General features: G+C 36.6%; 1 protein-coding gene across 6 annotated transcripts in view; it reads left to right on the plus strand.

Moving 5' to 3' along the window:
- SNRK (SNF related kinase) overlaps positions 1-15,516 on the plus strand; it is a 57,888-nt gene that overhangs the window by 2,967 nt on the left and 39,405 nt on the right. For 2 of the 6 annotated variants that reach the window (XM_077865987.1, XM_077865988.1), the window contains exons 2-3: positions 10,507-10,607; positions 13,685-14,379. In XM_077865987.1, the coding sequence (XP_077722113.1) occupies positions 13,791-14,379 (589 nt within the window). In that variant the 5' untranslated portion in view covers positions 10,507-10,607; positions 13,685-13,790. Of the gene's footprint in view, positions 1-10,506; positions 10,608-13,684; positions 14,380-15,516 lie in introns of those variants that run through there. The other 4 variants (XM_077865991.1, XM_077865989.1, XM_077865990.1 and 1 more) reach the window with 4 other exon arrangements.

Below are 15,516 nucleotides of genomic sequence, written 5' to 3' on the forward strand. Positions count from 1 at the left end.
GTGTAAAATTTCTCAGACTTAATAGCCTCACAAGAGCTCTTTTCATATATTGGCTGCTCTGGATGATCTGGAGCTAGATTATTCACACTGGATGGTTTCCTCATACCTTTTTCTGTAAGTCTGCTTTGGGTTGAGGCCTTATATCCCATGGGAAGCCATTTCTTGCTGGTGGCAGGGGAGGAGCCTGTCTAAAGAGGATCCCTGCTGTACCTTTCCTGAACGTTTATTTCTCTGCTGCTTCCAGAGCCTCCTGAGACTCTGCTTTGGCACCTCCAGCGTTTGGCTTCTGCTCAGGTAGCCTCTTCCATGACAAATCAGGCGTCTTTCTCTCTCCTTACTTGTTTTATGGTACCTTCCAAAGTGCTGCGATGTAGCACTCAGTAATTACTTCAAAGTCAGTCACAGGCTATGTGCTGTGATGTTTTAAGTTCTGCAGTATCTTCCAGGCTCAAAGCAGGATTGGGTCTGTCTATTTAAATACATACCCCCTCAAATGCATATATTGGCCTGGAAATGTAATGTAGGTTATGAAGTCTGTGCTCCAGTAGTGTGGGTTACAGGTCTTATAAATGGTCAGATCATAACCCCACTGGGCATTAGTTGCTCATTTGTTGAAATGCAGTTATTTTTCTCAAACTTTAAAGACTGTCAGCTCTTTGAAGGCAGAGACCAATTCCTTGATTTAAACATCCCCCGACCAGTGTGATGGCCTCATGCATAGTTAGTATACCCAAGTGGTGTCTTCATGAAGAAACTTCAAAAATCTAAACTTATTTTGTTGATTTAACCAGCCTATTAATAGAAACTGTGCCCATTTTAATACAGGTGGGCTAAATTTAAACTGTTTATCAATCATAGAATTTTGGAACTAGAAGCCAATCTTTCACTTGATCCTAGCATGTAGTAGATGCTCAATAATGTTTGTCCCTGTCCTTTGTATTTCTGGTCTGAGTGAATGGCACCACTTGCTACCACTCTCTGCTAGAATCATTCTGGATTTCCCTCTTTGCTTTGCCCCCCAGGCATTGAGGTCTGAGATTCTACTTCCTAAACATGTCTGGTCCGTTACCTCTCATCATCACTGTCCACATACTGGCTGCCTAAGTGATTTAGGTCATTAAGTGGGATATTTTCAGTAGTCTCTTTATCTGTACCCCAGCTCTAGTCTTACCCTGCCAGGCTGGTCTTCACTTTGCTGTTAGAGTGGTTTGTGTAACTGTCATCTCTGCTTGCCATTTGTCTGCTCAGGATTCTTCCTTGGCTGCTGCTGCCTTTTTTTAAAATTTTTTTTATTTTTTTTAGATTTTATTTGTTTATTTATTAGAGAGAGAGAGAGAGTGCGAGAGCATGAGGGAGGTGAGGGGTGGGGAGACGGAGAGGGAGAAGCAGACTCCCTGCCAAGCAGGGAGGCAGGGAGCCTGATGTGGGGCTCGATCCCAGGACCCTGGGCTCCTGACCTGAGCTGAAGGCAGATGCTTAACCCGCTTAACCCGACTGAGCTACCCAGGCGTGCCCTTCTTCGGCTTCTTAGTGCCAGCTTTTGTTTGTTTATTTAATAATGTGTATCTATATATTTTGAGTAGATACTATACTCAAAATATATAGATATATGGCAGGCCCTGGGATACAGAGCAGAATAAAATGGACATGGGCTTTACACAGACTGAAGTTATCATTTATTTGAGTGGGGACACAGATTATTACTCATGTAATTATATTAACTGCAGTTGTGATAAGGGCCCTGATGGGAAAGGAATGGTGCTGTGAGAAGGTATGGGAGCTGGTGTGCAGGGATGTGTGTGGGTGGGGAAGGACACCTCCTGGAGGTGAACTTTTAGCTGGGCCCTGAAGCCCTCTGGTAAGGGCTCACCAGACCTAAGGAACCGCAGCTGGTTTGTTTGGAATACAAGGCCCCTTGGGTATGTGGTCCCTGCCTACCTGTTTGATCTCGTCTCCTGTGCTCTGTATTATCATCCCAGTCATACTAAGCTCTCTCAGGTCTGTGTGCTGAAAAGCGTCTTCCCCATCATTGTCAATTTCAATTCTTAGCTCAAACAAAATGAATTTCTTCGAGATAACCTCCTATGAACTCCCCTAAGGTAGGTTTTGGAGAAAGAGCAACTCCTTTAGCATATCTGTCTCTGTAAGAGATTGTACAGATCTTGTGGCAGGAATCTTCCTAGTATGTCTTGTAGAGGCATTTAGGGGCAGCTTGATGGGCCTATTAGCAGATATCAAAATAAGGTAGAAAACTAAGTATATAACTCCTCTCAAATATCAGACTCTCCTGGAAGGAAGGCCAGTTCTGAAAATTTCGGGGGAAAACGGTAGATGATTTTGAGCCTACTCACATCTTGCTAATATGTATTATCCCACTTGCCTTCATAATAACTATCTAAGGTGGTGATTATCTTTGTTTTATAGATTAAGATGTGCCTCTTTGTAGAAGTTGAGTAACTTGCTGGGCTCCAGGCCCTGTGGTACTCTTTCTACTGCACTCTGATGCTGCTGTTCATGTCTGCTGAATAAATGAACTTTGATCATTTTTAAAGTGCACCTCTATGGTGAGGGTAATAAGAAAGGTTGACCATGTGGTAGTTTGAAATGAAATGCTGAATCTTAGCACGCTCTCCCAGCTCTTCTCCAATATTCCCTCTCCTCTATGTACACACCTCTTAGGGCATTATATTGTCTTTATATGGCGTAGCTAGGGGAAAATGTTCAAATCATAAATTGAACTGGATTTAATACATATTCACCCATGTTGTTTTTTCTTTATTAGAGAAATTGTATTTTAGATAATGTAAGTTTTATAGTATAATTATTTATGTAAAGTTCATTTCAGATTTAGGACCGTGTACTAACAAATATTCATGGAGACAGTATGAAGCTAGAACGTACTGTATTCATGGATCTTTTTTAAAAATAGTCATAATCCTCAATAGCCTTCTATTTAGTGGACAAAAGCAGAGCGATTAAATTTAAAAGTAAAGTTTAGCTTTCTGTTTTACCTCATTTTCTGCAAGTGAAACAATTCTCTTTTTATTGGTGTAGAGTATTATGAGTGCTACTAAAGAAATTTGGAATGAGAATATTCATACAGTCTTAGTTTCAGGGCTTGATTTTGTCCTTTGTGCTCCTATTTTATGTGTATTTGCTAATCTTCCTGTAAAGGAAAAGGCTTTTTCAGAAACAAATGGAGAGAATGTAATTTGCAAAGTGTATTAGAATTGCAGTTGGGGAAAGGGTACAGTTTTTATGCAGAAAATAGAACCTCCCTAAATTTATCTGAATTACTTGCTTGGCGTTGGCTGTTCTGTGCTACTGGCTGTTTTTGTCATCACAAAATTGTATGTAAACACTAAGGTGAAGTTATTTTTAAGGTGCCATTCCATTTTTACATGATCAGTAAATATCTGTCTTTTGAATAGTTATTTGCCTGTAATTTCTTTTTTTAAAAAGTAGTTTCAAAAAGTCTTTAATTGAGTTGTTTGTTAATAATGTTTATTAAGTGAGCGGTGGTGCCAGGGAATTTCCTCCATTTAATCGATTGCTGGACTAGGTGACTAGCATAGCATATCATCACTGGAAGAACGTGAGAAATGTCCAAATTGATTTATTTTATTGCTGTTCTTTCCCTGGGAAAGAAGACAGGCCTAGGTAAAGGGAGGTGTATTGTTGCAGGAAATAATGGAGGGCCCAGGAGTCGGTGGGACCTGGAGTCCAAACCAGGCAGCTCTTAGCTGGGTGTAGGACTGGGACAAAGTCCTCTTTGTCCCTGCTTTCTCATCTGTGAAGTGGGTATATTTCCATTGTATTGCAGGTTGGGGGGAATAAATGATTAAACAAATATATAGAGTTCAGTATGGACATGGATTCCCAGTTGTTACTTTGTTCACTCTTTTTGAGACCTGCATTAAAACAAAACTGAAATTCTAAAGTAAACAGTTGTGGCAGTGAAAGACATTTTTAAAATTTGAAATGAGACAGTCACCTAGTTTTGTTAGGAGACTGGACTTAATTTCTATATAAACCTATTTATGTCTGTAGTAGGTTTTTAGGAAAGTAGCATGGGTGATAATGAGAAAGGTCTAATCTAAGTCAAAACAAAATTGGTGTTTTATGGAACTTTAAAGTGGACAGTGAACTTTTTAAAATTGGTTTAAATTCTCTAATGACTTTATTTCTATGTTGCATTTATGTTACTACCTAAAAAGTTTTTTTCTTTGAGACCTCTTATCAGCTCTGTGATTAGAAGCTGCTTCTGTGCATTTTTAACTCTCTAATGACACTTAATTGAACTTAAGTATAATTCAAGGATAGATTCGTGGTGAATTATTGAGTATGGCAAGTTTTCCATTAGTTTTGAGAAAGTAAGAGTTCATCATAGTTGCGTAGATGGTAAGCCATTAGGTATTTTTCAGGATCAAACTTCTTAACCGTACTAACTTATCTCATGTCTACCCCAAATCATAAATTCACCCAAACTGATACTCTCCTTTCCAAAGCCAGCCAGCCATGTGCATGCTCTGCTGCCTCTGTCTCCCCACTTTCAGGTATGGTGTTCCACTGCTCCCTCTTGAAGGCTAAGCTCTGGTCTGTGGGCTGTCCTGTTCTTGGGGATCCTGCCTTGTTAGTGTCCTCTGCTCTTCCTTTGGCACTCCTCACCCAGGCTAACCTGTGTAGTTGTTTATTTTTTTATATGTAGATAACATTTGTAAGGTTATAAAGGACAGAGACTGTTGTGTTTCTACACAATTAAGGCTCACATATTTGCTAATGAAAATAGACTTGGTGATCCTGTTCCTTCCTCAGTCTGAAGGAATATTGCATACCTTGTCCCTCATGGGAAGCAAAATATTTCCTTGAATGTGTCTTGTTTATTAAGATGACATAAATAGGTTTTAGATAATATATTTTTAGGGAAATTAGTCTTTTCATAGATCTCAGAAAATTGAAAATTACACACAAAAGAGTCAAAATTTTAATAAACTGTTTTAGATTGTAAAAGCAGCACACATTCACTGCCAAAAAATTTGAAAAGAACAGGAAAGCATAAAGAGAAAAAAAAAATTCTATAATCTTACCAACTTAACATTTTGGTATTTTTAAAATATATATGCAGACAAATTAAATGCTTTTTTAAAAATTGAGATCATGCCATGAAATTTGGTATATGAATTTTTTAACTTAACATTTTATTGTGAGAATTTCCCCAGGAGATTAAATAGCCTCAAAATATGACTGCATAGTGTTAATGTTAGGTGTACTGTGATTTAATTGTTTTCTTTTGCAGACCTTTAGATTATTTCTATTTTTTTGTACATATAGATATCACTGAACATTGTTGAGTGTAAAAATTTTCAACAACTTTATTTCTTCAAGATACAAATCTAGTAATGAGATTATTAAATCAAGGTGAGTATTTTAAGGCTCTTGATGTATATATTGCCACATTGCTTTTCAGAAATTTCAGAAATTTTTAGAAATCAGATAATTTTAGTCTTAACAATATGAGAATCTCAAATGATGTAGCCTTTTAAGTCAAAGTCAATGTAATGTTAAGTATCGTATTTTTGTTTATAGATTTATTATTTTTCTTCTGTTCCAGTATTCTTTTTTGACCATTTTTTAATGACCATCTTCATCACAAATCAGCAGGGAAAGAAAAGACGGGGAGTGAAAATGAGTACTGATAGCATTTTAATAAAAGTTTGGAAGAAAGATTTAGATTATTGGGGGGCACTTGACGGGATGAGCACTGGGTGTTATTCCGTATGTTGGTAAATTGAACACCAATAAAAAATAAATTTATTAAATAAATAAATAAATAAATAAATAAATAAATAAAAGATTTAGATTATTAAGTTTTTGAATTCTCCAAACTTCCAATTTCTCTTGTCTTCCTGGCAACAAAGAGTAATTGTGGATTAGCTTTATTTATTTTGGAGTAACTTTTACATACCTGCTTTTGCTCAAGTCATTATTACATGCGTGTGTTATACCAGGCTGTCATCAGAAATGGTGACAAATTTAGCATTTTTTATCATTTTAACAAGAGGCAGATTCTGTTTAGGAATTTAAACTTATCATCTGCACTGCTGGTCCTGATTGTGTGGTTTGGATGTTAACCTCTTTCTCTTTACAAATAATTAGTACTACTCTACATCAGTTAATAAATCGCCTGACTCCTGGATACATTAAAATTCCTTGATATATCCTGGACCATTGCTAGTTTCACTTAGAGAAAATAAGGATTATGTAAACCAACGCTTCATGAGATTGATCTACATCTGTGACCCAGTCGCTGTCTGAAGAGCCGAACAGTCCTTTCAGCCTGCCATTCCTGGTCACTTTGGTTGCTCCCCGTCCATTAAAATTGAGTGCTTGGAAGAGTACTTGCAGAATATACTTGAGTAGGAAGTTACCTTCCCTTGGAAAATACTTTCCTAGACATTTGGAGGTACAATTTTGCCTATTTGGACATTTCTCATAAGAAATAATTTAACCAGGATGCCTGAGTGGCTCATTGTTGAGCGTCTGCCTTCATTCAGCTCAGGGCATGATCCTAGAATCTGGATCGAGTCCCGCCTCGGGCTCCCTGCATGGAACCTGCTTTTCCCTCTGCTTGTGTCTCTGCCTCTCTCTCTCTCTCTCTCTCTCTGTCTCTCATGAGTAGATAAATCTTTTTTTTTTTTTTTTAAGAATTTAACCTTTTAATTTGTAATTTCCAATCTTGAATCCATCCAGTGAGTGCAGCCTGATAACCACATAATAGTATATGATAACTACACTGTAATATCCAGCCAATCCAGTGAAAAACTCTGATCCTTCCATAACTTAGGACCTCTTGGCCTATTTGTGGTTTCTTCATCTTTGATTTATGGCTTATATTGGTAACTCCCAGGAAGAGGAGTGCTATTCTAGAAATGTAGAATATTGTTTATTTTGGATAAAGGGAACAGCAGTGGCAACTGCATGTAGGATTGTGTTTATTTTGCTTGACCAGGAGGTTGTTGATATTCTCGGAGGATTTAGTCTACTGTCTTCCTTTCATCCTATGCCATTTTTGTTATGGTATCTGAAATTTCAGCAGTAAGATCGGGGTGGTAGTATTCACTGAGACAGTGTTAATTCCTCCACTTAGTTTTTCTATCAGCATGCAGTTTAGCATTTTCCATGAGTAAAAATTACAGTTTGCATTTTTGGTATTTGTAAAAGATAACCAGAATATTTCCATATGTAAGAAGCTTAAATGCAGTTTTAGTGTGTCTTTGCAAAAAGTCCTCGAGAGCATTCATTAGCACAGATTTTTTTTTTAAAAGCACTTAATTTTGGGAGAGGTTTTACATATTTTAAATATTGGTGGTCCGATTTTAGGAGGAAATTTATAATATCCCAAATAAAATGTAGGAAAACACATGGCCCTTTTTGTTCCATTCCTCTACTTTCTCATGCTGTGGATTGGGCATGCAGAGCTACCTTTGTTCAGTATTCTGTTTTGTCCTCCCCAAAGATGTGAGTAGGAGACATTTGTTTGATACACAGACTACACTGCAGTGGTGGTGATGTCAGTGAAAATCTGAAAGTGAATTTCGAGAAGAATAACAGGGTGAATTTCAAATTGACAGTAGATTTAACAGAGGCTGGTTCTACAAATGTTTTCAGCAGCTTGCAAAATGTGTGTAGGGCCACCCACTCTTCCTTCCTCTTCTCCAGCCACACCCGTACACTTCAGTTTGCTTCTCTTTAGTTGGGAGGATATCAGTATATTCTTGCAACATATACTGGGAGTTGTTTCTCAAACATGAATTTCCATATTATAAACACTTTTGACTAGTTGGCTGGTTTCATTTAGGTCCAGCCTAGTTATGTGCTTGTGTGACTACTTTAGAATAGCCTAATTTAGTGGTTTTGCTGTTTTAAAAGATGTCATATTTGTTATGTAGCCATTAAAAATACTGATATGCAAGCAAGTGCATGGGAAAATGTTCATTATATAAAGTAGAGGAAAAAGTAGTATCAAACTTCATATTCAGTATCTTAGCTTTGTAAAGAAATGTAGGTATAAAGGATATGTATTCATAGCTGAAGAGAGGTTAGCTTAGATGAAATTACAGGTGATTTCTCTATCCCCACCCCCAGATTGTGCTTTTCTACATTTTCCAAATTTTCTAAAGTGAATTCGTATCGACTTGTTTTGTAGAGAGAATTACTTTTAAAATGTTATAGACCTGTTTCTCTTTCTGTTCCTATGTTTGCATATATTACATTTTATTTAAAAAGTTGTGTCTGAGCATATATTACATGTAGAAAATAATTGGAAAGGCTGTGTACCAAACTGTTAACAGAGATTGTCCCAGAGAGTAGAAAAATTGATGTTTTGAAAAAAATTTCTCTCTTTTTGCAGTTTATATGTTCTAATTGTATATTTTCCTATATTGTACAGGTATTTCTTTCATAACTCCATCATAGAAATAAAATACTAAAACGAATGAAAGTAATACATCAGGCAAAAAGAGACTAGAAGTGACTTTTTATGTCACTTTTATGACTTTTATGACATAACTTTTATGTCAAAAAGTTAAAGTTATCTATAGAATGTAGATAAAGTTATAAATAGAATGATCACATCTTTGTAAAACAGAATAAAGAAGAAGCTGTATGTAAATATTTGCAGAAAGATCGCCAAAATACTGATAGTTTTTATCATCAGTGGTAGGGCTATGGATGCCTTTTTATTCTTTCTACTTCTAGTCTGTATTTTCCGGATTTTCTGTAAGAATGTATTACTTTTAGAAGGAAAAAATGTGAAGGAACATTTAGTTCTTTTTAAAAAGGTAGATTTGAAAGAAGGTCATCTTGATATAATTTTAAAAGCAAATACTTAGCTTTTGTGGGATGTTTTATTGAAAAATCATCAGGGGGATTCCTGGGTGGCTCAGCGGTTTGGTCCCTGCCTTCGGCTCAGGGCGTGATCCTGGAGTCCAGGGAGAATCGAGTCCCACATGGGGCTCCCTGCATGGAGCCTGCTTCTCCCTCTGCCTGTGTCTCTGCCTCTCTCTCTCTGTGTCTCTCATGAATAAATAAAATCTTAAAAAAAAAAAAAAAAAAAGAAAAATCATCATGCTTTGATGCCCAACTAGAGATAGTATTTTCTTTATGTAACAGTCATACCTCAGTCATTTTCAATTTAATACATTTTAGGAAACTGAACAGATCAGTAAATTCATTCTCTTGAAGTAGGGTGGAAGAGTTTCTACCTGCATGAGAGAGAATGCCATCATTTTAACAATGATGGTGGTAACCAGTGTTTACTGTTTATTCTCTGCCCGGCTTAATTCTAAACACTTATACTAGCTCATTTAATTTTCACCACGACCTATGAAGTTGTATCCTTACTACTAACATTTTCTAATGAGGAAACGGATCGTAGAGTCGAGTTTTGCTGAGGTCCCGTGGCTAGTGATAGGTGGAGTGGGATTCATATCCAGTCACTGGTGCTCAGAGCCAGTGCTCACCCGCACCGGACTACCACACTGCCTTGCCTAGAGACTGAGTGGTAGAAGGAGAGAAGCAAGCAAGGCTAATGTCAGGAGCTACCATATCCCACTTGCTACTGAACGAGTAGGTAAGCGTCCAGGGTTCACCTGTCTCTAGATGTGGGCCTGTGCCCATGACCTGGCCCTGTTTGTGAGCTTAATGATTACCTGGATGCTCACCTTTAGTGTGTTGTGTAAATTGCCTCGGCCTAGTGTGAATGTTTAGGCCTTTCAGTATTTGTGGGACATTTCAGTGTTGTGGAAAGGACCATAAAGCCTTTATTCTCACAGTATTCTCACCATGCCAGACTTATATATCAGTGATCTGTTCACATTCTCTGTTTGTAGTGATAGTTTCTTTTTTTACTATTGAATTGGAATCTTCTGCTTTATGTGTTCTCAGATGCTGGCCCTTATGATTGATTTCTGCTGACTTGCTAGAAGGTTGTGTGTTGTAAAGGTTGCCCTCCTTGGCTGTGGGAGTGAGTGTTTCACGAGCTGTCAAGGGTTCCTACAGGCACGCTAGGCTTGGAAACTAGGCTAGGCAGGATTGGAGTTGCCCACTGCTGCTGATCTGGCAAGTCGAGCCCCATTGTGCCTAGCTTGCAGGCTCCTAGTGATGGTCCACAAAATGTGGATTTGGTGTCTATTACCCAGAAAGCATTTAGAAAACGGTCAATTCACTGTTGTTCATGATTATTGTTTCCTCCTCCACCTAGTGGAATGGTCTGACTGGGCCACCTGGAACAATCTCTGTGTATCTGTTCACTGTGAAATTCCTGTTCACTCACGATTGTTTGAGTGGGTTGTAATTCACAGAGGAAGAAAGATGATGGGAGAGGAGTCATTAAGGACAAATTTACCATTTTTATATGTTTGTCTGGATCCAGCCTTAGGGTGTATATTTTGACTTTAAGCAGTTGAATAGAACTAAACTAAAATCTCCTCCTGTATTTTCTTTTAGGAAAAAGAAGCAACTAACAAAACACAGTGGTAACAAGGATTATTCAGTATGTGGTTTGCAGGGTATGTGCTGGAGCCATTGCAGAGTCACCTGTACTTTATGTAAGCCACATCTTAGAATTTGACATTGTTGTTTAAAGTGACTGAAGATCCTCAAAGATAAAAAAATTTAGTTATTTCTTATGCTAACACAAAATGCACTTGATGGTAGGATTGCTTAGTGGACTCTTACTTGAAAAGATGTTCAGTAACAAGGATCTTTTTCCTTCTCACCTTCAGTTAATCATAATGTCCTGTTTTTAGTGTATAATTATAGTTTCATAGACCCTGGAAAGGGATATGTGTACAAAACAAAGTACAAAAAGAGTAAATTTCTTGATAGTGAAAGTGATTATTATTTGACTCTAGGGTAGTCTCATTGTGAAGAGACCTCCTTTGATTCTTTCCCATCAACTTGCTAGTGGATTCAAAACCTAATTAATTTAATTAAATTGAGATTTATTTCTAAAATCTGATTTATATGCCACTTTATAAAAATCTGTCTAAACTAAAGCGATAGATGAAAAAAACAAAATATTTTAATACTTGGGGGTGGCTTGAAATTGTTCTGAAAGCTTAAGTTGCGTTTGCAAGCTTGTACAACAGAAACATAGACTCAGGTAGAATTTTAAAACTAATCACTGCCCTTATAATTAATCAAAATTAAGATTTAAAGATAGTTTTCTGCTCCCTGGAATTAGCTTAGAGTTTCTATTTTTGAAAATAAAATATGCCTGAATTAAATTTTCTTTTGGGGAACTATTCTTCAAATAAAGCAATATCTTGCCACTCTGATTTTCCTGTTAATCCCATTAAAAATTATTAGCTCAGATGACAAGATAGATAATACACAGTATGGAAGAAATTTGCTTTTTCTCCAATACCTGTACATAGTACTGGTTTCTTGTTTTAAAAATCTTTGAGAAACAGGATTAATTTAGTTTGGTTTTGAAATTGGTTTGCAGAAACAGTATAGCATAGTTGTTAAAAGCACAGATTTTGAGGTTAGGTAGCCCTAGGTTTAAATCCTATATCTTTTACACTCTGCCCTGTTAGCCAGCGCCAAGTGACTTAACCATTTCTTTGCCCTAAAATGGGGCTAATAATCCTTATCTCTGAGGGCAATTGTAAGGATTAAATGAGGATAATATAAAGCACTTGGTATATAAATGGCATATTATACTTAGTGAATGGTAGTTTATATTTACAGTAATTACTAAAATGTAAAAAAATTAATAAACATACTAACGTTGGCTCTTTAAGCACGCGCACACATGTGTGCACGTGCTCTGTGTGTGTGTGTGTGTGTGTGTGTGTGTATATATATATATGTATGTATTTTGAGGTGACCCCAGATATGTGTTTGAGATCATTTTAATTTGCATGTGAGAATAACTTTATGCCTCTTTTATTGTTGGTACTTTAACTCTCCAGATATTATCCTAAATGTAACATCATTTAGAGTGGTTAAATATTTATAAAGAAGATGGGCTTTGAAATAAAAATTCAGTTTGAATCTTAGTTGTAGCACTTTGATTCATTTTGCACAAATACATATAGTAGGCTTTTAATAAATGTCAGTTTTTCTTCTGTTCCTTTAAGCAAAAATGAGATCTAACGAAATGTAATGCATGTGCTTTAAAATTTAAAACACTCCTCATTTTATGTACAATTTACTTTTGGGGGGTATTTTTCATCTAAGTGGCAGTAGATAAAAAGTACTTAATAAAACAACTGGAAAAATATATTAGAAAATGTTTCATGGAGGGGAGGGTATACACTCATAGGACAAAGCTAGTCTTGGGAAGTGGCTGTATTCCTCTTTGAATTTTGCTATAATTCTACTAAATTTGGGTCAGAAAAAGTAATAGCGAGAGTTGAATTTGTGAAATTTAAAGTGATGTCTTAAATTTAAAATTTGTATAATTTTATACATTTGTTTTTCTGAGGGTCATTTATAAAAGTCTGTTTCTGTATTTAGAGTTTATAAAGGTTTAGAATTTTAAATGCTATATGAGATATGGTCTTTAAAACCAAATGGTCTTTAAAGTGGTTTAAGAATGCATGCATGCTTGTTTTTGAAATTTAGTCAGATCATGGTGGGTTATGTTTGAGAGTTGGAAAACTGTAATACAGATAAGCATAACTGATAAGTACAAAGATTGAGTACCAGTCTGCAAACATTTATTAAGCAACTACTGTGTGTCAGATATTGTTCTAGGCACTAGTGACACAAGAGCAAAAAATTCCCCTGTAAGCATTTTAAAAAGAGGTTGAAGGGATCCCTGGGTGGCGCAGTGGTTTGGCGCCTGCCTTTGGCCCAGGGCACGATTCTGGAGACCCGGGATCGAATCCCACATCAGGCTCCCGGTGCATGGAGCCTGCTTCTCCCTCTGCCTGTGTCTCTGCCTCTCTCTCTCTGTGACTATCATAAATAAATAAAATAAAAAAAAATAAAAAAAAATAAAAAAAAATAAAAAGAGGTTGAATTTCAAAATTTAATAAACTGTTGATTACTTGTTATATCTAAAACACTCTTCAGGGGAGGGTAGAAGGAAAAAAATAGAATTTTAGAGTCCTCAGGACCCTCGCAGTCTTAAGATGGGGATGGTATATACAAAAACCTATGGAATAAGACCACACGGATGTCCTGAACTGCTGGGGAGATATGGAGTAGGGAAGGTAATTTCAGCTGGGAGAGTTAGAGGAGGCTTCATTAAAGGATTTTGTACTTAAAGGAAATAGTGCTAGCTTTGGAATAACAGGAAAAAGTTGTTGGGTTTCTGTCCAAATGTTTATTCTGTTTTTCCCTTTTTGCCAATTCTTGACTTACTTTTTAAGACACTAATTGAAATTACTTTTGGAAAAAATTTTTTTAAACGTAGTTTATCAGACTTGCCAGCTTTTTTATTTGACATCACCAAAAACTTGTTTCAACTAATTTTTTTCAGCTTGCAAAATTTAATATGGCATTTAAATTCTCAACCTTTGTAACATAAACCCAAAATATATAAATAGGTTCTTATAATGGCCCTTACTCATTTTATGTCTCTGTTTACTGCAGGCTTCTCTTAAAAAAGAGAAAGCTATAAAAGAAAAAGCTACAGAACCTTAATTTTATTTCTCCTCTTGTTTTGTAGATGTTCATGACGACATTGAAAATGAATTCCTTATTTTCACCAGATACTCTTATATGAGAAGATCTATTTCAAACAGTCTAGATCTGTTTCCTTCTGTTGGACCAGCATGGCAGGATTCAAGCGAGGATATGATGGAAAGATTGCTGGATTATATGATCTGGATAAAACCTTGGGTCGAGGTCATTTTGCAGTGGTTAAACTTGCCAGGCATGTCTTTACAGGTGAAAAAGTAGCAGTAAAAGTTATTGACAAGACAAAATTGGACACTTTAGCTACTGGCCATCTTTTCCAAGAAGTGAGATGCATGAAACTAGTGCAGCATCCCAACATTGTACGCCTTTATGAAGTTATTGACACTCAGACCAAACTATATCTTATTCTAGAACTTGGGGATGGAGGAGATATGTTCGATTACATAATGAAACACGAAGAGGGACTTAATGAAGATTTGGCTAAGAAGTACTTTGCTCAGATTGTTCATGCTATATCTTATTGCCATAAACTCCATGTAGTTCACAGAGACTTAAAACCAGAGAATGTGGTCTTCTTTGAAAAACAAGGTCTTGTAAAATTGACAGACTTTGGTTTCAGCAACAAATTTCAACCAGGGAAGAAGCTCACCACAAGCTGTGGATCTCTTGCATATTCTGCTCCAGAAATTCTGCTTGGTGATGAGTATGATGCACCTGCAGTAGGTAGGTAACCTTCTTCCAGTATTTGCCCACTTGAATTCCACCAGCTAGAGCATAGTTGGTCAAATTGGTTGTTGTTTATCTGAAAATAATTTTTTAAGGGACTTTCTTAAATGCATCTTAATTAACAGATTGGGTTTCATGAATACCATATATGCCTACAGCTGGCACTCAGTTTGTTTTACTCTTTAGATGGCAAATGTCTAAAATATATTTGTCAGCACAGAGAAAAGTGAGTAAGTTATCATTTAAGGTAACCATCATGTACTTATTATAATTCTTTTGCAGGTCTGAGAACATTTCCTATTTTCTTAGATTCTTCTGGTAGCACCCCTCATCAGCTTTTTCCTATGCATATCCTTTAACAGTCATTGAGACTCATATTGGAAGGGTACTATGAATATTACAGTTCATTATGAAGAATTTGGTCATGGGAATCATTTATTAATTGTGACCTTGAAGAGTACACTTGATTTCTGCTTTATTTCCTCATCCATGGAATAGAATTGGATCAGATAGAGGTATCACATCCCAGGTTATCATGTTTACTGTCTATCTCCTTGTACAAGACATACAGACACCTGCTGAATGGTGGATTCCAGAATCTTGGTAGCCCCTGGCATTCCCAACTACCCCGTCTTCAGTCCAACACATGATTGTGTTCTGTCTTGTCATGAATTATCTACTTGGGGTGGAAGTGTTTACTGCTTTTCAGCTTGTGTCAGCTTTGTCCCTTGGGATTGTATCTGTTTTGAAGGTCATATAGGAATTTATTAATAATTTTTAAGGATTTGTTAAGTTGAAGGTGTGGTCAGCTTCTATAACTTTTAGTTTAATCTTGGAACAGTGTGTCTTAATACTACATGTATGTGATATCTTCATAGATAGCACTCTTCCATTTGGCTTCTCATCATTTGAAGTGCATGTTACAGAAGATGAAAGACACACGTTGAAGAGCACATTGAAGAGTGATGATTTTTATATTGAATATTCTGTAAACCAAGACACTGCTTTTCATGTTAGACTGTTCTGGAAAAGAAAGGGTTATTGAATGGTTCCTGCCTACTATAAATAACAAGGCTTCACTAAAACATTTCATTAGAATATTTGAGTCAGAGATTTTTGATGAGTGGAGCAGGT

Source organism: Canis aureus, chromosome 22 (assembly GCF_053574225.1).
Source record: "Canis aureus isolate CA01 chromosome 22, VMU_Caureus_v.1.0, whole genome shotgun sequence".
In the NCBI taxonomy this organism is placed as follows: domain Eukaryota; kingdom Metazoa; phylum Chordata; class Mammalia; order Carnivora; family Canidae; genus Canis; species Canis aureus.